The sequence below is a fragment of the Arvicola amphibius genome, chromosome 2 (assembly GCF_903992535.2).
Source record: "Arvicola amphibius chromosome 2, mArvAmp1.2, whole genome shotgun sequence".
NCBI classification, from domain to species: domain Eukaryota; kingdom Metazoa; phylum Chordata; class Mammalia; order Rodentia; family Cricetidae; genus Arvicola; species Arvicola amphibius.
Window position 1 is genome coordinate 117,360,155 of NC_052048.2, and position 26,450 is coordinate 117,386,604.

The window sequence follows — 26,450 nt, forward strand, 5'->3', positions numbered from 1 at the left end:
CTTCATGGACTGTATTTGCTGTCCCAGAGTCTGATACTGTCACCTCATGTTGCATTTTAAGCGTAAGCTAGGGACCGCAGTTCCCTAGATGCCGAGGTACTCATTCGTTTCCTTGTGCTGCTGGTCTAGGGTTTCTCTGTGTAACCTTGGCTGTCCTGGAGCTCGCTCTGTAGACCAGGCTGACCTCGAACTCACGGAGATCCATCGGCTTCTGCACCCTCCCCCCAGCACTGGGATCAAGGGCATGCGCCACCACCTCCCGGCTACTGCTCTGTCTCCTCTCACTGTAAACTGTCTATATGGAGTTTCTCGCTTATGTTCATTGTTTGCTGTTTGGCTGGTTTTGATCTGATACTACGTCAGACGCATACACACAATGGACACCAGGAAATGCTTCTCTTAGTATTCTAAATGACGACATTGCAGACTGTATTTAAATAGCTTGTGCTGCATCACAGTAAGTCTATAATGTAAACAGTTTTAGATGGTGAGAGGAGCATCGTGACGTGTGACCGACACTGAGTGGCTGTAAAACACACGTTTCTGGGGAAGGCAGTGGGAGCTCTGCTCCTGCTTCAACTGCAGCTTCAGCCAGTCTTTGCCAGCTCAATCTGCAGTCTCATCTTCATTTTACAGAGATTATAAAATCAATATCAAAATTCTACTCTAAAACTCCATTTCTTTTGAGGGGTGTGGTACACCACAATAATCCCAGCGATATCTAACAAGAAGACATAGCCATCTTTTCTTTGTTTTGCTCTTTTGAGGTTTGATGAAGTTGCTATAATTTTCCGGTGAGCAGGTTTATCTCCATCAAACGCATCTGAAGTCGCGCAGAAAGCTAAAGAAGCTGTGCTGTGCTACGCCTCTGCTCTGGGCTGACACCAGAGGAAACCAAGAGCACTCACCGGATGGTCCTTCTGCATGCCGCTCCACATCTTCTGCCTCACCTCAGAGGCTGCCTTGGAATTCGTCTTCCCCAGCTTCAGTATCACTCTGTCTACATGACTCTTGGTGGCTTGCAACAGGTTTTCCATGGTGGGCCAAAGGTCATTAGGTTTGGAGAGATCCAAAACAAGAACAATAGAAAATGTCCTAAAGAGACAACAACAGCTTGAAAGAGCAGATTCCCCATCCTGGCTGTTGTGAGAAGGGGATGTACTGAAATTCATGTGAGGTCATGTAAGAAGGACCCACAGCCAGACAATGTGCACAGAGTGAGAGACCTTGGAACATTCAGCCCTATCTGGGCTGTTTCCACCAACTCCATATCCTCAAGGCTCCAGGGAACTTTGGAGAAGAGGAGGCAGAAAGAATGTAAGAAGGGAAGGAGGAAACCAAGGAAACAAGGCCCTGTAATCAGCATGATACACACACACACACACACACACACACATACGGGAACTCAGAGCCTGAGGCAGCACACACAGGGCCTGCACAGAGCTGCACCAGATGAGATCCTAGAGCCGAAAGCAGAAGTACACACTTGCTCCCATCCCTAAATCAGAATCTATCTCCAACTGATAACAGATTTTAAATGAAAATTTTCTCTAAGAAAGTCTGTGATGGGGGCTGGAGAGATGGCTCAGAGGTTAAGAGCACTAGCTGCTCTTCCAGAGATCCTTCCCAGCACCCACATGGTAATGTGATCTGGTGCCCTCTTCTGGCATGAGGCAGAGCTCTGCATACATAATAAATAAATTTAAAAAAACAAAAAAGAAAGTCTGTGATGGCTGTGATGTGTTGTAGTCAACTACAACTGGGCTCAACTAAAACCTAAGTAGCTAGATATACTTGTGAGAGGTTTTTGTCTTAATTAAATCATTTGAAGTGGGAAGACCACTTTTGATCCAGATCTTTTGAGGTGGGAAGAGTCATCTTGAGCCTGGGCCTCACCTGCTGGCAGCCTGCATAAAGGGCATGGAAGAAGGGTGTTTGCTTCCTATGCCTGCTTGCTCTCCCTCTCGCTGGCAAGTCCATTCCTTCACTACCATTAGAGCTACTTTTTCGGGGTTCCAGCGTATCCTCAATTCAAGCTGAGACATCCAGCTTTGTGCACTGAACAACTACTGGATTCTTGGACCTTTCATTGTTGGACAGACATTGTTGGACTAGCTGGACGACAGCCTGTAAGCCATTTGAATAAATCACCTTTCTATCTATATATAGAGAGACTCACCCTATCAGTTCTGTCCCTCTAGAGAACCCTGACAGACACAGTGTTTCACTGGGGAAACTAACCACTTTTAAGGTTAGACTACATACCCAGGAGAAAACAAACAGAACACTGTCTCTGGAGGTTCTTTGTCTTTTTTTTTTTAAATATTTATTTATTTATTATGTATACAATATTCTCTCTGCATGTATGCCTGAAGGCCAGAAGAGGGCGCCAGACCCCATTACAGATGGTTGTGAGCCACCATGTGGTTGCTGGGAATTGAACTCAAGACCTTTGGAAAAGCAGTCAATGCTCTTAACCGCTGAGCCATCTCTCCAGCCCCGGTTCTTTGTCTTATAATGTTGTCTCAGAGCTTTTTACTCAATTATTTTATCTCTTAAGTTATTTTTAATTTATTTCATATGTATATATATTCTTTTTACCCTAATTTGCATATATATTGTGGCTTCCAGATTTGTGTTTGTATGGGATTCCTGAGTGGGTTTTGTGTCTATATCTACTTCTTAAGCCTTTTCTTGGGTTTTTTTCCTTCTGTTTGTTTGTGTTGTCCTATTCTGATGTGTTAGCTTTTGTCTTGTATTTTATTTTATTATTTTTCCTTCGAAGCCTGTTTATTTTCTAATAAACAGAACGGGGTGGATCTGGGTGGAAGAAAGAATGAGGAGGACATGAAAGGAGTGGAGGATGGGAAACCCTAATTAGGCTATGCTATATGAGAAAAAAGTTTATTTCCAATAACAGGAAAGAATAAAACAAAACCTAATGGCACTGTGCAGTTATCTACAGAAGTCTGAAAGACCCAGGTCTCCACCTGGTGGCAGTCACTCTATCTGTGACTGGAGGTGCTCTCTGTACCAAATGTCCTATGTACACATAGTCACTTTTTTTTTTTTTTTTTTTTTTTTTTTTTTTTTTTGTTTTTCGAGACAGGGTTTCCCTGTAGTTTCTAGAGCCTGTCCTGGAGCTAGCTCTTGTAGACCAGGCTGGCCTCGAACTCAGAGATCCTCCTGCCTCTGCCTCCCGAGTGCTGGGATTAAAGGCGTGCGCCACCGCCGCCCGGCTCATAGTCACTTTTGTAGTTGTGCTGAAGGCTTTGTTGGTGAAGTGTTTACCAAGAAATCCTGAGGACTGGACGCTCAGATCCCCAGCCCAAGGACTGGATGTTCAGGTCCCCAGACCGAGGACTGGATGCTCAGGTCCCCAGCACGCATGTGAAATTCTGTGGAGGACATGCACCTGCAATCCCTGTGCTGGAGAGCAGAGACGGAGACTCCCTGGGGCTCACTAGCTAACCCAGCTAATATTGATGAGCTCCAGGTTCAGCAAGAGACTGTCTCAAAAAAATGAAATAATGTGAAAAATGATTAAGAAGACACCCCATAGTAACCTTTGACTTCCATGTACAGACACACACACACACACACACACACACACACACACAAACATACACATACACAGTAAAAATAGTTATGCTTTTAATCCCAGTACTTGGAAGGCAGAGTCAAGTGAGTTTGAAGCTACCTGGGCTACACTGCCAGACCCTGCCTCAAAATAAAAGAGAATAAACTATATTTTACTAAAAGGAAGAAATCACTAGATGAGTTAAGTCAGTCTGACCAGTATTCTGCTAGCTCTGGAAAAGCATTTGTCTGTAAAGAAGACACCCAGCCCCAAGGCTCTTCAGGCCTGAATGGGACAAATGGTTGCCTGGTCCTTGGCTCAGTAACAGCAATGGTTTAGGTTAACTTCTGATGAGAAAGATACTTCACATTTAGTTTTTGTTCTTGGCTAAGATCTGCTGTGTAATAATACTTTTGTACACTATGAAGACATGTTGCTCTCGTGGTTTAATGAAGAGCTAACTGGCCAACAGCTAGGCAGGAAGAGGAGAGGTGGGAGAGCCAGACTGAGAGAACACTTGAAGAAGAAACGCAGAGTCACCAGCTAGATGCAGAGGAAACTGGATGTGGAAGTTGAAGCCAGAAGCCATGAGCCACGTGGCAGCATGTAAATTAATAAATATGGGTTAATTTGAGTCGGGAGAGCTAGTTAATAACAAGCTTAAGCTATCCACTGAGCATCTATAATTAATAATAAGTCTCTGTGTGGTTATTTGGGAGTTGGCTTGTGGGACAGAAAAATTCTGTCTTAAGAAATCAGTTCTTAGTAACACCGAAATAAAATTTGCACATCTGATATGGCGAATGTGTGGGAGTGTCTGTGGGTGTGCCATTTACCCCTCGGTTTCGGTTCTTAAAAGCCAGTATCAACAACAACAACAAAAGCTAGGCAGGGGGCTGGAGAGATGGCTCAGTGGTTATGAGCACTGCTCTTCCAGAGGACCCAGGTTAACTTCCAGTACCCACATGGCAGCTAACAACTGTCCATAACTCCAGGATCAGACATCCTCACACAGATACATGCAGGCAAAACACCAATGCACATAAGAAAAAGAAAGAAAAGCAAAGTGAAGCAGTGGTGGTGCGCACCTTTAATCCCAGCACTCGGGAGGCAGAGGCAGGAGGATTTCTGAGTTGGAGGCCAGCCTGGTCTACAGAGCGAGTTCTAGGACAGCCAGGGCTACAGAAAGACCCTGTCTTGAAAAAACAAAGACAAAAACAAAACAAAACAAACAAATGGATGCCAGTAGAGAGATCTCTCCTCTCCAACACAGTCTGCCTTTGGGTGAAGCTTAGTAATATTGAAATTGAATGAAATTTATGCCCTGGCAATGCTGAAGCATGCATGGCAGCCCATAAACGGCGGTTCTGTTGAACTTGCCCATATTGGGTTTAATGGTCTAAGTTGATGAGGACGACTGACCAGGTCTCTTCCTCAAGAGGACACCGGGTCTCTCATTACAGATGGTTGTGAGCCACCATGTGGTTGCTGGGAACTGAACTCAGGCCTCTGGAAGAGCAGCCAGTGCTCTTCACTGCCGAGTTATCTCTCAAGCACTTGGCTCAGTAATGCTACTGCGCACTAAATCCATGGGAAACTGACAACAGCCAGATGAAGAAAAGTCCCAGAGCTGGGTTAACTCACAAGAGTGGAAAGAAATAAGCTTTTCATATTTAGCTTTGAAAATGAATTCATCACCCAAATACTACTTGACAAGTTTTCCTTGCCAGCAGGCCTGTAAAGTACGCTGCAGGCAGGAAAGCACCTCACTCAGCCCCGGCCAGAACCCTGGGTCTCTCCAGACTTCTCAAGGAGCACTACCATCTAAGATCATAGAAAGAAAGGCTGCAAACCTCCAGACATGGAAAACTACCTCCAAAATGAAGACTCAGGAAAGCCTGGGCACACGTGCGGAGCGCCTGTGGACATGTGTCCCACAAAATGCCTGTGGACATGTGTCCCACAGAACACCTGTGAACACGTGTCCCACAGAACACCTGTGAACGTCCACTCACCTCAAGGTGTCACATGTGATTGGTATGCTTATTAGGTCCAATAAAGAGGTTCCTCCACCCAGTTCCCAAAAGTGAGCAATGTCTTTTGGCTGAAAGAAAATAGTTTAAATAATAATTAATTTTAAACTTTTGAGTGTTTTTTAGACATTATTAGCACCTATCAGTAATAATTATAGATATAAAATATTCACCCTCAACTAACCCTTTCTTCTTACCGGAAACATTCATTTTTCCTTCCTCTATTCCATATCTTGAAATGGATCAAATGCATTCCACAAACAAAGCTGAGCCATCAGGAATATGTTTTCTGCTCCCAACTTTATAAATATTATCACATGAATAGACACTTAAATAAAATTCAAGTATTTATTTATTTTGTGTATTTGAGTGCTCTATATGCATGTATTCCTTTATGCCAGAAGAAGGCATCAGATCTCATTATAGATGGTTGTGAGCCACCATGTGGGTACTGGGAATTGAACTCAGGACCTTTGGAAGAGCAGCCAATGCTCTTAACTGATGAATCATCTCTATAGTCCAGAAAATTTAGTAACACATTTGGGATTCTGGGGTTACAGATAAACATAAAGCAGTGAAATAGAACATTTTGATTTAGAAATACAGATGCTCAGAAGTGGACAAGTTGTGCAGGTAAGCCCTGAGAAATGGGGGACAAGGCAGTGACAGCCCAGAAGTGTGGCAGGAGACTGGGATGAGGGTAGTCGTGCTTTGCAGTTTGGAGGATCCTTTAGCTAGGAGGGTCTGACGGGCCAGGCAGCCATGTGGTTTGGAACAATTTGACCAAGACTGCCTCCCAGGACTGCTCATTGGGGCGTTTCTCCTGCTGCCCACTCTCAGGCTGATGCTCAAGGCCTCTGTACAAGGAGCTGACAAAGTGTTTCCATAGTGAAACATTTAACCCAACCAATTGTGGAACTCTGTGAATAAATATAGAAAATCCCCTGCTATGGCCCAATTAGAGGAAAAGCAGGTGAAACCTGGTCACGTGGTTTCTCAGGAACTTGCTGCTATGAACTAGAATGGGCAGGAGGCAGCAAAACAAGTTTTAGACAAGTATACGTTATTTTGCTTTTCGGGGACAAATTCTTATCTGTAAAGTAATTGTAAAATGTTACTGCTGTCGATACTTGAGTCACTGATGTTTGTGGAATGACTTGTTCTTCACAGGAAAACCTCTCAGATCACAATGTGACAAAGGAAGGTTTATAGCCCTTCTCGAAAGTCGAGAGCTCTTTCACATTTCCCATAAAAGGGGTAACTCACACCATGAACCATCTGAATCATAAAAACGAAATCCTCCTGCATCTCAGTAAGTAACCTTTTCTTTTTAATTTCTCAGTTTTAATAACCAACTTTCATTGGTGGATCCAGGAAACAATAACAGGCTTTTAAAATTCTTGACACATTTACATCTGTCATCGAATCCTCTTTTTTCTTTTTTGATACAGGGTCTCACTACGCAGTCCTGGCTGGACTGGAAATTGCTACATAGACGACGCTGACATTGCACTCACAAAGTTCCACCAGATTCCACCGCCCGACTGCTGGGATCATGGGTATGTGCTACCACGTTTGGCCATACAATCCTTTAATGCATTGTCTAATAAACATTTGAACTAGATCATTCTATACAAATGTGTCTTTGTGTGGGAATAGTAGGAGTTTCTATTCTAGATGGTTCTTCCACACACTTAAATTTAAGAAGTGACCCCCTCTGGCTCTGAGACTTCCAAAAGCAATTCTACTTAGGAATGTCTGTCCCCATACCATATACTATTCTAAGTTCTTCCTCTATGCTGAACCACTTCTGACATCCTCTGCACTGACACTAAAACAGAGGAAAATAGGATTAGTCTCATGGCCTATAGTCTCCAATAGTACTACCAACTTTTAGATTTTTCCCATTCCCAAAATGCTAGGGATTGGACTCAGGGACTAAAGAATGCTAGTCAAATCCTCTAACATTGAGCTACAAGTTCACACTATACTTTTAAAAAAAAACACCCAGCAATTTAGATTTTGAACAGTATATTTTCACAAATATTCCACAGTCAAGCCCCATATTTTTAGAGGAATCAAAAGTAACCCCTAAAATAGATCCGGTGATTCATTCACAGCTGTAATACCAGCCCTCAGGAGCTTTGAGGCAGAGGGATTGTGAGTTCAAAGCCATTCAGGAGTGCATAGTGAGCTCCAGATCAACTTGGGTGTATAAGAAGAACTTGTCTATGAACTAAAACAGAACCTCCAGGTGATGGAGGGAGGACTCAGTGATTAAAAATGCTTATTGCTCTTGCAGAAGACCCTGGTTCTGTCTCAAGCATCACTATTGGGCAGCCCTCAACTAGCTGTAACTCCAGCTCTAGACAATCCATGCCTTCTTCTGGCTTCTGTGGGCACCCGACTCTTGTGCAAACACTCACACAAAGATATACATGCAAATACATAATTTAAAAAATACACTTTGGAGTTACCATGCAATATGTGTGTGAGTGTATGTATGTGTGTGTGTTTGTGCACGCATGCATGCATAGGTGGTGTCCTTCTGTATGTGTTGCTTTTATTGGTTAATAAAGAAGCTGCTTTTGGCCAATGGCTTAACAGAGTATAGCAAGGCTGGAAGAGATATATATATATAGAGAGAGAGAGAGAGAGAGTAGGCGAAGTCAAGGAGAAGCCATGTAGCCAGCACAGGAGATAAATGCCTCCGCTGGAGTCTGCCATAACTTTGCTCATAGGCCACAACCTAGCGGTGATGCACAGATTAATAAAGACGGGTTAGTTTAGGATATAAGAGCTAACTAGAAATATGCTTAAGCTATTGGCCAAACAGTACTGCAAATAATATAGTTTCTGTGTGATTATTTTGAGTCAGGGTGGCCAAGAAATGAACTAGTGTCCTTTGCCTACAAGTAGGGGGGCAAATTCCACTAGAGAGCACATGTGGCCAAGTAAAACCTCCAACATCTGGAATGGTTACCTTTCTGTTAAACTGCTGGCCATAGATTTCCCCCACCTCTCTCAAACATCACAGGTTATTACAATGCTATTGTTTACCCTCCAAAAACAGATGGTAAAGCCCTATTGCTGAAGACATCACTTACTTATGTCATTGAACATGGACAAGTTGAGCTCACACACAGCCATAGCTTCATATCTACTGATTAGCATTCATAGACAACAGCTATACCCAATGATCAGTGCACTGCTCAAGTCTCATCAGAGAAGCTTCTGGCAGTAGATGGTAATTAACGCAAGGACTCACAACTGGGTAATGTGTAGAGAGTGACAGACCTTGGGGCACTCAGCCCTAATGGATGTCTTTATCAAATCCCTGCCCTCAAGACTCAGGGATCTATGTGGAAGGGGAGGTGGGAAGATTGTCAAAGAGTCAGAAGTGGTGGATGATCCCATGGAAATCACATCTTCCCTACGCAACAGGACTGTTGCTTATAACACATATAAACTCACAGAGACTGTGACAGAATGCACAAGCGATGCATAATATTATGCTAGATAAAATCCTGGCACAGAGAAGCGGAAGCAGGCACCAAGTTCTTAAGCAAGAAACTTTGAAACTTTGAAATTGATACTTGCTGAGAGAGGGAAAATCAGTTTTCCCCATGGAGTGCCACTGGGTATACCAACCACACTCCAAGGCAGGCCCCACGTGCAGAGTGACGAGTTGGCAAATACAGAATGATCCCATGCTTTGCTTTTCTGTGTGCTTTTGTCCTTATTGTTTGGTAGGTTTTTGTTACGATTTTATCTTCTTTGTTTTGTTTACTTGGGATTTTTCCTCTTTGCAAAGAGAGGAAGAATATAAAGATGAGTGAGGAGAGTGGTGGAAAGGTTGGGGGATGTGGAGGGGGAAGTATTCAAAATATATTGTATGACAGATCTAAAAAACAACTAAAAACTACAAAATATCAATAATGCTATTTTCATTTGAAAAACAGAAAAGTTTCATCTATAAGTACGCAAAGAACTCTATACCACTAAATTTCAAAGAAATCTAATTTCATGCTGAGCCTGTTGTCACATGCTTATAATTCCAACAATACCCAGAAAGTTGAGATAGGAGGATTGCAAATGCAGGGAGGGATGTAGGGATGTAGGGTCATCTAGAGGGAGTTTTAGGCCAGCCTGAGATACATAAGATCATATATATATATATATATATATATATATATATATATATATATATATATATTTCCAGAACAAAAGTATCATATACAAAACAAGGAACTCAAGATATTAAGTTGGCATAATTAGGTCAAAGAACTGTACAAAAGTTGTGAATAAACCTTTTCAACACTTTAGGATATAACAGGGAAAGTGAAAATGTTTTCACAGGTTAGGTAAGCTTCACATCAGCGGAACTGCATGTGATGTTTAATAGCGCACATCTATGACATGCACCATTGGCATGTCCATTGTTTGTAGGTAACATAAAGCCATCTCAGCATCATGGCTTCCCATCTAAAGCATAAGATATGACTTCAAAGTGAACTCACTGTGTTGTGCCCCTTTGTTCTTCTTCCGTAAGTATATTCCAAAGCTAAGGTTGGCTTTGCTGGCTCATCCCTGTACAACAAAGGCAGAATTATTACCGTGATGGTGGAACAGGTTTCTTATACTATCATCCTACTGTTTTTACTTCCTCTTAAACACTTTGTTAGTAAAGAGGGGACCCTGAATACCAGCACTGAGGTATTAGTATTATTCCACACGGCCCAAATAAGCCCTTCAAAACCATCGTAGAGGCTTTAGTGGCATGTGCACGAGCCAGTGGAAAAGTGGTAGCTGGCAGCATCAAGGGCCACGCTGGGTCACCAGCTCTCTGAATCCAGGTCATGTGGGAAATACTGACTTGTTTGCTCAGGCTCAATGTCAACTGGTAAGGACACCAAGGGAAGACTTTTATGTAGTTCTTTATTTTAAATTTCAACCCAAATATGAACAATGGCATAAAACCAACAAACAACTTAAAAATATTCAAATTATTTAATAAATTATTCATACAAGTGTAAATTGTTTGGTAAGCAATTATATGATATATATTTATTTTTAATGTGGTAAGAAATACACGAAGTAAATTTTACTGTTATAACCATTGTAAGTGTGCACTTCATAGGATGAAGTATATTCATTCACATTGCTGGGCAAACAACCCTCAGGACTGCTCAACCTGTAAACTGCAACTCCTCATGCATTAAACAATTTCCCATGTCCCTTCCGCCCAATCCCTGGCTACTGCTGTCCTGCTGTCCCCCCCACCCCCCACCTTGCTTCTGCTTCTGTGGGACTAACTGCTCTGAGTATCTCTGGTTCAAAAAGAACCAGAAAGTTTTGTGTGTTTCGTGATTGGCTGATTTCACTTAGCATAGTAACCTCAAAGTTCACCTATGTTGTAAAATATGACAATTTATTTCCCTTTTTAAATTAAAGATGTACTTATTTTGTGGATGAATGTGGGCCTCCATGCATGTATGTGCGCCATGCACACGTCAGGTGCTGTGGAGGCCAGGAGGACCTGGTTCCTTTGAGTCACAGATACCTATAAGCGACCACGTGGGTGCAACTCTGGGTTCTCTGCAAGAGCAGCAAGTGCTGTCCAGTGCCAGAGTTCTTTCCTTTTTGAGCCTGAATAATATTGTATTTAGTTTTAACTTGAAGAACAAAAACCACAAGTTTAAAATTTGTGATTTGTATATTTCTAAGTGTTGAATATTTTGAACTTTATCTTGGCAGGTATCATTCCCAGGATACACACCAAGTATTATTTGGCTATATTTCCTTAAAAACATAAGTCTTTCAGAAAGCAAGAAGCTTCCCCTAAGACAAAATGTCTAACACAGTTAACCCACAATTTGAAAGATCATCCTATATCTGAGTATACTACCAGAGAGGGCTGAAATGAACTATTTTAATTCAATGTTGCAGTTTAAAGTACTTTATCTTAAACTAATGCTACACTGCATGATTTATTAAAAAACCAGTGATTACAATCATTGTTCATACAAGCATAGATTAGGCACAATAAAAAGAACTTAAATACCAAGGCAGCACAGCCCAAAGAACATAAGCACCATTGGAGGTTGGGCGATGGTGGTAACACTTCTCTTTCAAACAGGAAATCTAGTATCAACCCCATATTGTTCGGGTTCTTCTTAGTCTTATCTTTAAAGGTGCTCTTAAAGGTTGTATTCGAGATTGAGAATTAAATACTTAGAAATATCTTTTGGGGCTACGGTGCTTTGCTGCAGCTGGAACAAGCATGATTGCTGTCTAACAAAGGCTGACATAACACTCACCTGTCAAGACACCTTAGAATAATAGTAGTCTTTCCCTAGAAATTAAGCAGAAAGGATCCCACGTTATTGTCGCGTACATGCAAAATTTTATTAGTGTTCGTAACTGTGGCCCAAAATAGCTTCTTAAATCACTTGAGTGATAAATTACCTGGAAACTAAAAACCAGAAACTTTCAGAATTACTTGAAAGTTTGATGAGTGGGAAAAGTGAACTGTCGACTATCCATCACAAACTAACTACACCGCTATTATGATTATGAAGTCCCGCAGATGACAGGCATTAGCCCATCACATCTCACTCTAGGGTCACCTGACAGCTGTCTTAAACTTTCTCTTTACTCGGCAGTGCTAATTACTGGTTAGGCTGATTGCTGTATTCTAAAATCTCCCCATCCCAGTTGTTGAAGCGGAAATGAAGGGAGAGGAAAACATACAAATAAAAGATGCGTTGTAGGTAGGCGCAGAGCTGACGGCGCACACACTCTGCTGAAGTGCCTTGTTTTCATCCAGAGACTCCCTTTTTAGGAGTCAGTAAATGTGGGCTTTAGACACTAACCATGAAGCCTAACCCACATCCTCCTCAGAGGCTGGTAGGCTGGTTCAGTGAAAACGACTGAAGGACTCCTTGCAAGGAAGAGACGTGAAAGGCTCAGCAGGACAGGCCCACTGCAGGAAGTCTCTGGGTGTCAAGGAAAAGTTTGCGAAACCCTAGGTTGCTAAAAAGACAGACTATTTTACTATATTCTCTCTCATATATATATATATATATATATATACACACACACACACACACATATATTTAAATATTTATTTACCTATCATAAAAGGCTACATTTTTTAGACCAATAAGATGGTAATAAGTCATTCCAGATTATATGTGCAATCAGATCAAGTGAACTCTTTGTAAGGAGATAACTGGAAGACCATAAACAACATGCACTGATGAAGTATGGCTGATGGCTGATGCGATACAAAACTGAAGCACTAGAAACCTTGATACCAAACAAACTGATTACGGCAATCCACACAAGGAATATACAGCTAGCAGGTATGGCAATGTAAAAATACATTTACACGATAAGAGGTCAGTTCTGAAATGCCTTTTCCTGCTTCCTTTATACATGCATGCTTCTGTCTACACACATACACATGCACACACTGATGGACATAACTGTGCTCCGAGTGTTTCTAACTGACAGTTTTCTCTTGTGTCTGCTACATGTCACTTCCATGGCTTTCTCTTGAACCTTTTCACATCTAGGAACAGCATGACTTCCAAATCACAGATGCGGAAGCAAATTTTCCAGCCTCTTCTCAAGGAATCCCAACAGTCTCCTTCACCTCAGGAAAGGTCTAAAAACCCTGCTGACCCTGACGCTTGTCTTCTGCTGGGCCCTTCCTACCTCCACCACCCTTTCCCACCCTAAGGTCAGCAGTTTTTCACTGCAATCATCCTTGCAAATATCAATGGCTTCCTCATCTGCAAACACCTGTTCTAGAGAAACTCAACCACCTTTGCCCCATCCCCCAGGTGCCTGCACCTCTGCATACGAGGGATGGGGAAAATGAGGCATCCCCTGGTCCTCAGGATAGCATCACCTTACTCCACATCATGAAAACAGCAATCTACTTCATTCTCTCTGCTACTTCCACCCACTGCTCTGGGTCCCCAGGACACTCACTTGACACCCTGCATCAGAATTTGATGTGGGATGTCCTTCTGTATATGTGTTGCCTTTATTGGTTAATGAATAAAGCTCTTTTGGTTAATGGCTTAGCACAGTACAGCCAAGTGGAAAATCTGAACAAATAGAGAGAGTAGGTGGAATCAGCAAGATGCCATGTGACTGCGAAAGGAGTAACATGCCAGCACGGGTAAACCACAGGCCTAGTGGTAATAAACAGATTAACAGAAATGGGTTAATTTAAGCTGTAAGAGCTACATAGGAATATGCCTAAGCTATTGTAATTAATATAGTTTCTGTGTGATTATTCAGGTCTGGGTGGCTGGGAAATGAATGTGCAGTCTCCATCTACAAAATGGCACCCAGTATCTAGGGCATGGATCCACATAAGACCTAAAAAAATCTTAAGAAAAAAAAAAGAGGGCTTCTAGATGCAGAAAAACAGGAGCCAAGCACAGCTTCTTTGTAGCCACATTATTTTCAGATAGGCTTTGCTTACTGGCAGCGAGCAGAGGTGTGGCTTAAGAGCCAGCTTCCTGGTTCATGAGGGTACCATAAATGTCTCTGGCTCTTCTGGGAGGTCCGGCTACAGAGCAGTTTAATGGAGTTTGTGAGCAGAGTGCTACAAGTTTCTTAATGAGAACACAGACCCGCTGCGTCCCTGGAGCAGGGGCAATGAGCATGACTAGCAGAGGTGGTGAATTTACCTCTGCCATGTTGGACCGGGCAGAGCCAACAGGCAGGGCTGTGGAGTTGGTCCTATCCATGCCTAATTAGCATTTTTTAAAAAAGGTACTCCTGGTCAGAAAATTATTATAGATATGCAATAAAGACAAATTTAGACAAAAACAATCCTTTGAATGGGTCACAGAGTGTTTGTATGTAGGCTTGGGAGAGAGAGGAAAAAGAGTATATACAGTTATAAAAAGAAATAGTTTTAGCCTGGTCTACAAGAGCTAGTTTCAGGACAGTTAGGGCTGTTACACAAAGAAATCCTGTCTCAAAAAAAAAAAAAGAAAGAAAAAGAAAACAAAGTCTTTAAAGACACAGTAAAATATAAAAGCACAGTCAGATTAAAGGAGTAAAAATAATAAAATAAATATTAAAAAGTAATAGAGTAAAAAATAAGCCACGTAAAGATGGAATATACACAGAGAGTCTGGATTATGTATATTATTGTGTTTTATTTGAATTTCTAACTGTAGAGAGACATTTGATTCTGGGGTCTGCTAAGCTATACCAACATATACACTTTAAAGATATCTTGACTTCAAAATTTGAGTCTAAGGATATGTTACTTTGGAAAAGAGGTACTGCTTTTGTTTCTACAGAAGATGAGAACCTGTAGATTCCTTCCAGGCTAATGTGGTTTGATGGAACAAGATAACCCCCCAAAAGGTCTCCATGAACCCTAAAAATAATTTACCCAACAAACAGCAGGAAGCAGTTTGGAGAAAACAATGCCCAAATTCCAAAAATGATAGTTTACAAATGTATGTTTCATTTAAAGGGGGATATGATATGGATACGAATATGGTATGGATTTTGGTCTATTGATACAAATCTAAGGTTAATTTTGTTATATACATATTTCTACTCTTGTTTAAGATATTATGTTTATACAGCTCATTTAAAATGTAATGTATAATTTAAAATTACAGATTAGCCGGGCGGTGGTGGCACACGCCTTTAATCCCAGCACTCGGGAGGCAGAGGCAGGTGGATCTCTGTGAGTTCAAGGCCAGCCTGGTCTACAAGAGCTAGTTCCGGGACAGGCTCTAAAAAAAAAAAAAAAAAAAAAAAAAAAAGCTACAGAGAAACCCTGTCTCGAAAAACCAAAAAAAAAAAAAATTACAGATTAATAGATAGTCATTTATAATAGTTAAACTTGCAGTCATTTAGTTAGGTTTTCTAGATGTACAGAAATAAATTTCAGATGGATTCTTCAAACCTTTCAAAGACCTACAGAATATGGTATATAAAATATTTTAAGAATTTAGACTTTTCTTGACAGTGAGACATGTCTGCTTCTGGCAGCACCAAGTACTTCAGAGAGGTTGATAGACATTGAAGAAACTCGTTATGGAATTTGCCTTCAGTGTGACAAGGGTAGACATTTGGGCAAGAAACTGCTCTTGCCTGGACTGCTTGATGGTATACTGTATGAACTGGACATGCAGGACCCACAGAAAAATGACTGCTGAACTTCCTAAAAGAAAGTGAAACAGTCCTTCAGGGTTCCTGAAAGAAACTGCCAGACATTCTGCAGGACAAAGATGAAAGTGAATGACAAACTGTCAATATAGGTGAAGCAGTCTTTCAAATTTCCTGCTTCATGGAAAAGTCTGCTGGATACAACGGGCCTGTTAGGCTGACGATAGATGCCCAATGTTGCAGAAGAACTTTGGGCGACTGTCCAGGCAGTGACATGTCTTTGTCAATTCTAGAATTTTTAGAAGTTGCTTACAAGGCACTTCCTGTTTACTTAGGTAGTATTATATTCTTCTGGGGTCTTTGATGAGAGTTGATGACAGACAGTTTAATTATAGTTTTCCTTAGTTATGACAAAAGATAAATTAGGTAAAACTTTAGACTCACAAAGATAGGATAAATAATAAAGTATTTTCCGTAATTTGCCAAATGTAAATGAACTAAATATTGTAACTATAATTCTTGCTGGATAAATATTTTGTTATATGTAATTTTACTATGTTAAAGTTAAAACAGTCCTTTTTATTTAGACAGAAAGGGGGAGATGGTGTGTGATTCCCCTTTGTAGAAGGGGAATATGTTTTATTACCATTGGTTAATAAAGAAGCTACTATGGCAGGGCAGAATATAGCTAGGAAGGAAATCCATACAAAGATGGAGAGAGAGAGTAGGCAGAGTCAGAAAGACATCATGTAGCTGGCAAAGAAAAAAGATGCCGGAACCTTACTGGTAGGCCACAGCCTCGTGGTGATACATAGATTAATAGAAATGTATTAATTAAGATGTAAGAGCTAGCTAGAAATATGCCTGAGCCATCTGCCAAACAGTGTTGTGATTAATATAGTTTTGTGTTATTGTTTGGATCTGGGCAGCTGGGAATTCCAGAATCAGGAATTTATTCATAGAACACTAACTGTAAAAGTTTTGGCTTCCATTGTGTGTATGCTGGTTACCATGATCAGTGTGGTACCTTTTTTTTTTTTTTTTTTTTTTTTTTTTTGGTTGTTGTTTTGTTTTGTTGTTTTTTTTTTTTTATATAAACTATCATGCCCTTCAAGAAAAAAGTTCTGGCTTCTTGAGGTGTTCCTAAGTTTCAAGAAAAAAAATCTGTTTAAATGTACATTAGTAGAAATGAACAAAAACTGGCTTATATAGGCCACCTATTGCTACCACAAAAAGGACTGATTTCACAAACATCAAACCATGAACCCAGACAGGCTATCACAGTATAAGGAAGTCAAGAACAGTAGTCACCTGGAGCAAGATGGCAGTTGAAGGGGTAAGTGCTCTGTGGGAGACTGCCTGGCCAGAGTTGGTGGCACTAGCAGAAGTCCTTCCGGGATATTTTTTATTCAGAATATATTATGTAACAACAACTTATCTGGTCCACAGTCATTATACATGTGTGTGTATATATATATGTCCCTAACAGGAAACTATTGACATATTAGACCCAATATGCAAATCACTCTCCTCTCTGGTGCAGTAACTCCAGCCCTTGGAAAGTTAAAGCATGTTCAAGGTTACCCTGGCTACATGTCTGAAACAGTCTCCAAAAAACGTTTTTTTAAATGAAAAAAAAAAATATTAAGGAGAAAGAAAATTACCCTACTCTCAATGAAAAACCCATGTTCATATAATACATTGGGTTAAAACTATAAACATAAACAATGCTATGACAATTTGTGTGAAGGTCAGAGGTTGACACCAGAGGTTTTGCTCAATCACGTAGCACTTTTTTTTTTTTGAGATGGGATCTCCCACTGCACCTGGAGCTCATGAACATGGCTGGGCTGGCCAAGCTGCAGGGACCACTTAGCTCTGCCCTGCCCCAGCCCATACAATACACTCTGTTTTTTACATGGGTACTGAGCATCTGAATTCAGAACAATTGAGACATCTCCCTAGTTTACAAAAATTCTATGCTAAAGAGTTTTAAATTCAGATCTAAATTTAAAAGTGCAGTGAGTGAGCTGATAACACTAGAAAGTATAGAAATTAAAAATAAAATGAAAATACAATGATTAAACATTTACTGTCTTCAAATTATTTATCTTTGTACATTAATATAATAGTTCAAATTATTTATAAATTTATATCCAGTTTATTACAATTCACATTATTTTCTTCTAAAACTCCTAACTTTTTTTTCAAACCTTACCTTATTTTTATTTATTATTTTTATGTGATGGGAGTTTTGCTTATGTGTAGATCTGTGCACAATAAGTATTGCTGGTGTCTGAGGAAGCCAGAAGAAGGTTTCTGAACCTGTGGGACTGGAGTAACAACCAGTTGTGAGCTGTCATTGGGTGATAGAACCCAATGTCAAACCCAGGACCTCTGGAAGAGCAGCCAGTGCTCTAAACTGTTGAGCCATCTCTCCGGCCCCAACTTTTTTCTTATTATATAATTGTTTGTTCCAATAAATATAATTTTTAATAATAATGGAGATTAAAAACCCCAAATGAGGATATCTAGTGTTTTGGAGATATTTCTGAGGAGATGCTGAGACACATCAGGCTGCTCACTGAACATGTAGCCCCACTGGTTCAGACCTTCGTTTCTGGAAGTTTCCTATGTTTTCAGTACCTTTAAGTAGATGCATGAAACACAGAGAATGAATAGTAACATGAACTCTAAGTAGAACAGAGCGTGATGCTAATGGATTCCAGCACCCAGCAGCTCTCAAGCCTTGGCCTTTCGTGGACAGCGTCACTAGCAGCCTTTGCACACCGGAGTTGTGTGTGTGGACATGATACATCTGTTCTCACTGTGTGGCCACAGTCCACACTTCCAGTACACGTAGTCAAGTGACCTTCAGAGAGTGGGGACTACCATCTCATTTCCTCCACATTTTCTAAAACAACTAAGTCTTTGATAAACATCACTAACACAATTCAATTATTTCTTCATAGAGATTCCTAAAAGTCAAGTCACGGAGTCCACAGTGGGAATGCTGTTAAGACTGACCTACTGACTTAGGGGTGGTCTCAGACATTTAAGTGGAGTCTGGACTTTATATGCAATCAAAGCAGAAGATCTGAGTACTTCGAATTATGAAATAAAAATAGTTAAGAGTCTTCCTAACATTTTGGTCACAGTTATAACTTTTCCTAGATCAATGACAAGCCCTTCCCAATTCAGGAAACATTTAGAGTTGATAATATATAGATTTAATCAAAGCATTAAAGTAAAATTTGTCGCTGATTGCTAAATTATTTCAATAACTGAAAAATATTAAAGTATTACCCCATTTTTGCTGCCAATGAAGAAAACAGATTTTTCTCCAACTTCAGCTCCGTTCCCTTCACTTCCCTGACTTCTCCTTTTTTCCACTTCAGCCTTTGCAATTTCCCAGAGAGTTTCACTGCATAAGAGGTAGAAAAACAAAAGCCAGAGAAACAGCAGGGATTCTTAGAAATAGCTATTTTCAGCAGAGAAATTTTATTTCAATAACATTTATAAAAATACTATTTCCTGGAAGCCAATAACTAGGTAAAACCATGAAGGATTTTTCTAGCATCCTTCACCTGGAAACGGTTGGTGAAGAATACTGAAGCTGATAAGCAGAGTGGCCGCTTCCATTCCAGTGCTGTGATAAAACACCAGATAGAGCAGGCTTATCTGCCCCACCGTTCCAGGGGTCATGGCAAGCAGGAAGCTCAAGGCAGCAGGAGCATGCCACAGCTAGTCCTGCCAGCAGTCAAGAGCAGAGAGAATGCATGCATGCAGACGCGCCTATTTGCCTTCTTGTGTGCTCTCGCTGGCCAGGAAGTTCCTGCGATCTCCTGTCTTTAACCCCTTCCCAAAGACCCTATCCTGTCCTTGCTTTACACCAACCTCAGGTCCTCACGATTGAGCATCATGCACTTTATCCACCTCCCAGTCCTAAGTAAATATTTGTTGAGCAGCTAATACATGCAGGCCTCTGTGCTAATCCTCAGGCTCAAATCTGTTTCTTCCCCTCTGAAATGTCAATTTTTTTAAAAATCTGCTTTCAGGGCCATAGTGATTGTTACGCTGTCCCTGCTCATTCAGTTTTAGGCGCTGGTCTTTTAAACTACAAAAGTTATCGATGGTCTATAATTATTACTAGACAAGAACCAGAAACCGGGATGCTGATAGAGTTAAGTGGTAACATTCCTGCCTAACATGCATGAGTCTTTGGGTCCAATTTCCAGAATCCCCAAACAAAAAGGGAATGTTTTTAAAATGTCAAAACAGGAAAACAAAATAGAAATCCCGAGATGCTGCCAGCCTCCAGGAACTCTGTCTATCTCTTGCTCTGTTTACACACCATCCCTCCAGAACGTGACTGTGTTTCTCAAGTACCCAGTAAAAGGAAAGGGTTCTTCCATCTGCCGTGCTTCCCACAAACAAACAAACAAACAAACAAACAAAAACGCCCATAGCTTCACTACGGTAACCAATGAGAAGGCGATGTAAAGCAGACTCATTTTCACTCCTGAACTTCATAAACAACCGCAGTTCACGCCAGAAGGGGACGAAAGATCCCTGGCCCTCTACCCTACATCCTTGTAGGCCATTTGGTGGTTCAGGTACTTTAAAGGACCTTGTAGAGATGAAGAGTTCAAATGTATTTCGCAAGCCACCATACCCCCAACCCTCCGCCTTCAAAGAGGTGCTGCACTTTCGCATCTGAGGTAGAGAAGTCCTGCACCACGAGGTAGGGGGCCCTGGGGAGGAGGTTTTGTGATCTGGTTCACCATTGCCTACCCTCCAGCCTGCAATTCAAGTGGCACTCTGGCCGGGTGGTGGTGGCACACGCCTTTAATCCCAGCACTTGGGAGGCAGCGGCAGGAGGATCTCAGTGAGTTCGAGCCCAGCCTGGTCCACAAAGCGAGTTCCAGGACAGCCAGGGCTGTTAAATAGAGAAACCCTGTCTCGAAAACAACAAAACGAAAAAGAAAAGAAAGTAACGTTTATGTAATTAGCGAAGGGTTGGAATTGATGAGCTTTTCTAATCGTTTACTTTTCTACTTGTTTGCGACAGAATCCTCAAGCTCTAGGCCTATGGGATGTCCGGGGTGGGGTGCGGCGGCAAGGCACTGTTGCGGTCCAGACCCACAATCTCCCACCCACAGCGCCAGGGCTGGGTATCTCCGCCGCACCCTCCCATGCCCCTTCCATGTCCAGGTGGAAAAGAGGGGAGGCCGTGAATGCCTCGCCAGCCGGTTCAGCAATACCTGGGCATGGTGACTGTGCAGCCCCAGATGTCCTGGGATCCGCGTGGAAAACAGTTCAGACCACGGCAGGCAGCAAGCTCTTACTTGGGCCTGAGAATGCTGGGGCTCCTTGGTTGCCATGACAGCGACGTGACGTCGTGCCGAAGAGGGGTCTCATGGGAAGTGTAGTTCTCGACATTCTGTTTGCGTCTCAACTTACAGGATGTCAGAAGAAGGGTATGGTGAGGGTCCTCATTCATCTGGAATCAAAACTTGAAAGTTTTGGGTTTTTTTCCTTTCGTTTTGTTTTTATTTCTACTGAGTGCCAGCTATATACCAGGGGCCTTTGCTCTCTTGTCTTAACTTTTGTCCCCTCTCTATCGCCATGGTTTGGGAGTAGAAGCTGAAACAGTGTTGAACTGTTACCGAATAATTTATTAAACGAAAACAAATTCAACAATTAAAATCAAAACAAGGTGTGAAACTTTTCCAGTTTTCTGAACGTTTGGCTTCATGATGTTTTAAGAAGCAGTACATTATTTATTAATAAGTCAATGAAGCGCGTGCCTACACACTTAATTCACATTATGAAGGTGGATTATATTTGTTTGAACTTTGTGGGCTTTTTATAGACACCCCTCTTAATAGGAATCCCCACAAAATTATATAGACTATTTCCATACACAAAGTCCTGTGCTATACAGAGTAAGAAATAAGAACTCAGCCTTTAAAAGAGATGAACACAGATCACCGTGACCATAATTCAAGGTAATCAAGCTATTGTAGAAGACGTCCAGAAGTGGCCACACCTGAAGAACTTGTCAAAACATTCATGGCAGGTCTGGTATTTGACCTGTTCTGAATGTCAAATAGATCCAGGCCCAAGATCCCTGAATATTTGAAGGAAATTCTCTCCAAGCCTCTGCCTTGGGCTCAGTTTTTATGGTGTGATGTTTAAGAACATGGGATTTGGAGTAAGATGAACCCGGAGTCAGTTCCTACTGTGTAAAGATTGAACTCAAGGCCTCCGGCAAGTCTGGTACACCCTTCACCCTGAGTTCCACCCTCCCTCAGCCCTGTTGACAGATTTGAACAAAGAGACATAAGGAGAATATTCCTGGAAATGAAGCAAACGTTGGTCAAAGAAAAGCGCACCCACTTCAGATAATGCCCTTGAGAATGAACTCTGCCCAAAGGGAGGAGCAATGTGGAGCTAGGAAAGCAACGGCTACGGTTGCACCATTAGAAGGGGCCGAAATGAGAGTGGTCCAGCGGAGGAAGGACGTTTCACAGAAGGCTGATCCATTGCTCTCTGAACTGGCTTCCACATTCTGGTGTTAGCCTGCCTGTGGCTTGGAAACCGCCGTTATGGTGATGACTTGGGTGCAGGTTTTGTTTTGCTGAGGAAGCCAGGTTGATATTGATAAAAACAGTGACAGCTAACATAGTTTACAGAGTATTAGGGTTTGCCAGGAATGGCACCACTAGCACTTCAAGACAGTAACTGTTTTGAGTACCCGGGATTGGTGGTTGGAGGAGGGAGTCTGTGAACTGGAAGATCTGTATGGCATGAATAATAAAAACCCTGAGACAGATATTGGGGTTCCACCTAAAGATCAGAAAAGCAAAGTAGCCAACCACTAGGGAGACCTTTAACCTCTACCAAATCTTCAGAGAGAAGGGGCAAGATCCTGTCTCCACGAATCCTTAGACTCCACACTCCAGTAAGATCCTGTCTCTTCCCCTTTATATTCCTCTCTCCACCCAGCCATATCGCTCCTGTCTCCACCTCCCTAGTGCTGGGATTAAAGGTGTGTGATTCCCGGGTGCTGGGATCGCCTTTATATGAGCTCTGTTTCTCTTTTAGACAGATTCAATCTTGTGTAGCCTAGGATGGCCTAGAACTAACAGAGATCCATCTGCCTGTCTCCCAAGTCCTGGGATGAAGGTGTATGCCATCATTCCCTGGCCTGTATGGCTGACTAGTATGACTGCTTTGCTGTCTGATCTTCAGGCAAGCTTTATTTATTAAAACACAAATATTATAACACTATAGATCTGTCCAGGCCCTGATCACCAACATTAACTCAAGGTGGATTCAGTTGACTTGATGGGCGACTGAGTTCTCTTTTCCTCCTTTACTTGTCCAGAGGATTCATACTCGACCTTCCTGTCCTTAAGTGCATCTCTGTATGTTACTTTTCTTTTAGAATAAGCACCACGACCAAGGCAACTTGCAGAAGAACGAGTTTATTTTGGCTTACAGTCCCAGAGGGGTAGAGACTACACTGGCAGGAAAAGCAACAGCAGCAGGAGGGGCAGTAGGAACAGAAAACTAAGAGCTCACACCTTACACTGAAAGCCAAGCAGAAAGCATGAGCAAGGAGTGGTGGGATTCCTTAAACTCTCCATGCCTGCTCTCAGCCACTCTTCCTCCACTGAGCCTGCACCTCCTAAACCTTCCCAAACAGTGCTACTTGCCTACTGAGCACCAAATAAATGCCCAAGACCATGGAGAATATCTCTTTTTCAAACCACCACAATCACAAAATGTACTGGTTAGATTTTTAGCAACTTGATAGAAGCTAGAATCATCTGTAAGGAGGGAACCTTAGTTGAAGGATTGTCTTCACCAGATGAACACACAGACAAGTCTGTAGAGGGTATTTTCTTGATTATTGATTTGAGAGGACCCAGCCCACCATGGGTAGTGCCATCCACAGGCAGGTGGTACTCGGTGGTATAAGAAAACAAACTAAGCAAGCCATGGGGAGCAAGCCAGTAAGCTGCATTCCTCTGTGGTCTCTGCTTCATTTCCTGCCTTCCTTTCCTTCCCTACTTGAGCTCCTGGCCTGACTTCCATCAATGGTGGGCAGTAATTTGGACATATGATTCAAACAAACCCATTCCTCCCCAAGTTGCTTTTTGGTCATGGTTTTATCACAATAATAGAAAGTAAGATAAAGCAAAAACATTTGAGCCCCATTCTGGACCACTTCAAGAAGGCTTAAGGAGTTCAGAGTTTCTGGTGACAGAGGAATTAGCTCTATACTGCCTACTACATGGTATGGCAGCAGCTCAGAAGGCTACAGCCACATGTGGAAACTGTCTGGAGAGTTATGAGCTGTCTGAAAGCATAGAAAGCACCTGTGGAGCTGAGGTAGAAGCTCACGTTGGGCAGGTAGGCTGGACTGCTGTGAAGGATCTTGTTGTCTGAGTTTGCCTATATAGGTTATGACAAGCCACATAAGATTTTACAATGGGCATGCTTTGACGGGTCCTGTGTTTCAGTGAGGTGATTTTTTGCAGCTGTGTAGAAGATTGTTTGGGAGCCTGGATGACCATATGGAGACTATTAACAACAGTCAGGAAAGTGACAGAGTCTTTGTATCTTCCCCCTTTGTTTTTCAACGTTTCTTGCAGGAAAAAAAACAGCATACAGGGAAAAAAGAGAACAGGAGATGTGGCTCAGGGCTAGAATTCTGTCTAGCTTGTGAAAAGCATTGCAGTAAGTCCCTAGCACTTGAGAAAAAGAGAAAGAAAAAAAAAACAGAAAAGAAAAGCAGGAAAGAAGATAATTGGGAAATGTTTATCCCAGAAGAAATAATCATTCAACATTTTGATGTCTTTCCTCAAATTCTTTCTCTTAGACTTAATACTGTACTGTGGTTAGAATCTCGGTTTTAAGCATGTATTCCCATATATAAAGTTATAAAGTCATCAGAACAAGAAGTGCTGGCCGCACATTATTCTACTGGGCAGATTCGTTTTCATAATTTCTTTTGGCATTCATCCAACGCTGAGTTGGCTTGGCATTAACTTGAAATATGAATTGGGTTAATCAGAGTCATTTCTTGGGATTTTTTAAAGTTATGATTGGAAAAAGCAGGTCATTCCCTTTAGGAGAAAATTACCATATGTTCTGCTAAACGTAGTTAGATAGTGTGAAGCAGATACACTGATCTGAACAGAAAGTCCTGGTGCAAGTCTCCAGGGTTTTCCCAAGGCCCTCTATGTCCTTTTCTTATGACTTCATTTAGTTATTTGAGGCTTCCTAGGATCTTTGTAATGAAGATAAGGTAAGTGAATTTTCTCATCGTTTTCTGAATTAATTCAAGTTGAATTTTAGAAATTTACCTGAAACATCTCTGCTTTGCCAAGATCCAAGTCTATGCTCCACCAACTTTATTAGATAGCAGTAGCAGATGAGCGGGAAATCCCGTTGACCAGGTGCTGACGGTACAGAGGAAGAAAAGCAACTTCAGAGGAATGTGCATTTGAGCAAGCATCCGGATGGACCACCAGGGATCCCTGGGTAAGGTCAATAGTTACCGAACAGGGACCATGGCATCAGTGCTGCTGACAGCCACCAGCTCCCAGGGGGTACTGTCACTATGGTTAATTTAGGGGAAGTTATATTTGGCAAATATGGCACAGTTTGGAACAAGTGTCATCTCATCTCATGCCAGATTCCTGCTCTGGCCCTTTGTCATAGAGCCCACCTTCTAAGTTAAATGATCCGGAACATCTTGACACCACCTGACAATACGGAAACACCTAATGTCACTCCTAAATGTACAAGTGTGAATTTAGCTTAATTTGGAGGTTTTTTTTGTTTGTTTTTGCTTGTTTATTTTGTTTTTTTTTTGTTTGTTTGTTTTTGAGACAGTGATTCTCTGTTGTATTTCTGGCTGTCCTGGAACTCGCTCTGTAGACCAGGCTGGCCTCTAACTCAGTGACTGGTCCGCCTCTGTCTCCTGAGTGCTGCATTCATAGAAGTGCACCACCGGTGACCTTTGGCCTTGACTTGGAATTTAATGGAGGTAAAAGGTTTCTCTTCTGGCTGTAAACCCTTTCTTCTTTTAGGGAAGCGGGAACTGAGGGCAGGCAGAGCTTCTGTAGCAGAGAAGAGTCTGCACAGTTCCTCCCTGAGCCTCAGGGCACTCAGTCCCTCACTGCCTGAGCCTTAGCCCCACAGCAATCAGTTTAGGGCTGGGCGGAGTACAGATTCTGGGGCAGCCAAGGGGCAGCCCACAGGGAACCTGGTAGTCCGGAGACACTGCAAGTCTTTACTGGAAAAATACAGGTAGCCGTGATGGTCAGTTCTTCAGGATTATACAGCAGTGCAACTAACAGTTAGGAGTGGATTGTTCTAGCAACCTGGTCATATTTTCCTGTTTGGAAAACACTGGCAAACAGTTGACTAAGAAAGATATTTTGGGACAAAGTCCCTTTGTAAGCCGTGGTTATTGTTCCTTGTAAACTGAGATAAATTCATTTGTAAGGAATGGCAGCATCTGACTTTTAGGGAGCGCGCGCGCGCGCACACACACACACACATACACAGTGCAGAACATTTTAAATTAATTTTAAAGAACATAATCCATTGAACTCGCTTAAGTGAAATAAAGAGTTTTACTGGGGGAAACACAGATT

At 41.9% G+C, this 26,450-nt stretch overlaps 1 protein-coding gene across 2 annotated transcripts in view; it reads right to left on the minus strand.

Moving 5' to 3' along the window:
- Dync2li1 (dynein cytoplasmic 2 light intermediate chain 1) overlaps positions 1 to 21,169 on the minus strand; it is a 36,590-nt gene extending 15,421 nt beyond the window's left edge. For both annotated transcript variants that reach the window (XM_038319084.2, XM_038319085.1), the window contains exons 1-6: positions 21,036 to 21,169; positions 19,078 to 19,195; positions 11,934 to 11,968; positions 10,134 to 10,203; positions 5,596 to 5,684; positions 909 to 1,095 (exon numbers count right to left, since the gene is read on the minus strand). In XM_038319084.2, coding sequence (XP_038175012.1) covers positions 909 to 1,095; positions 5,596 to 5,684; positions 10,134 to 10,203; positions 11,934 to 11,968; positions 19,078 to 19,195; positions 21,036 to 21,043 — 507 coding nt within the window. In that variant the 5' untranslated portion in view covers positions 21,044 to 21,169. The remainder of the gene's footprint in view (positions 1 to 908; positions 1,096 to 5,595; positions 5,685 to 10,133; positions 10,204 to 11,933; positions 11,969 to 19,077; positions 19,196 to 21,035) is intronic.
- Positions 21,170 to 26,450: the final 5,281 nt, after the last annotated feature.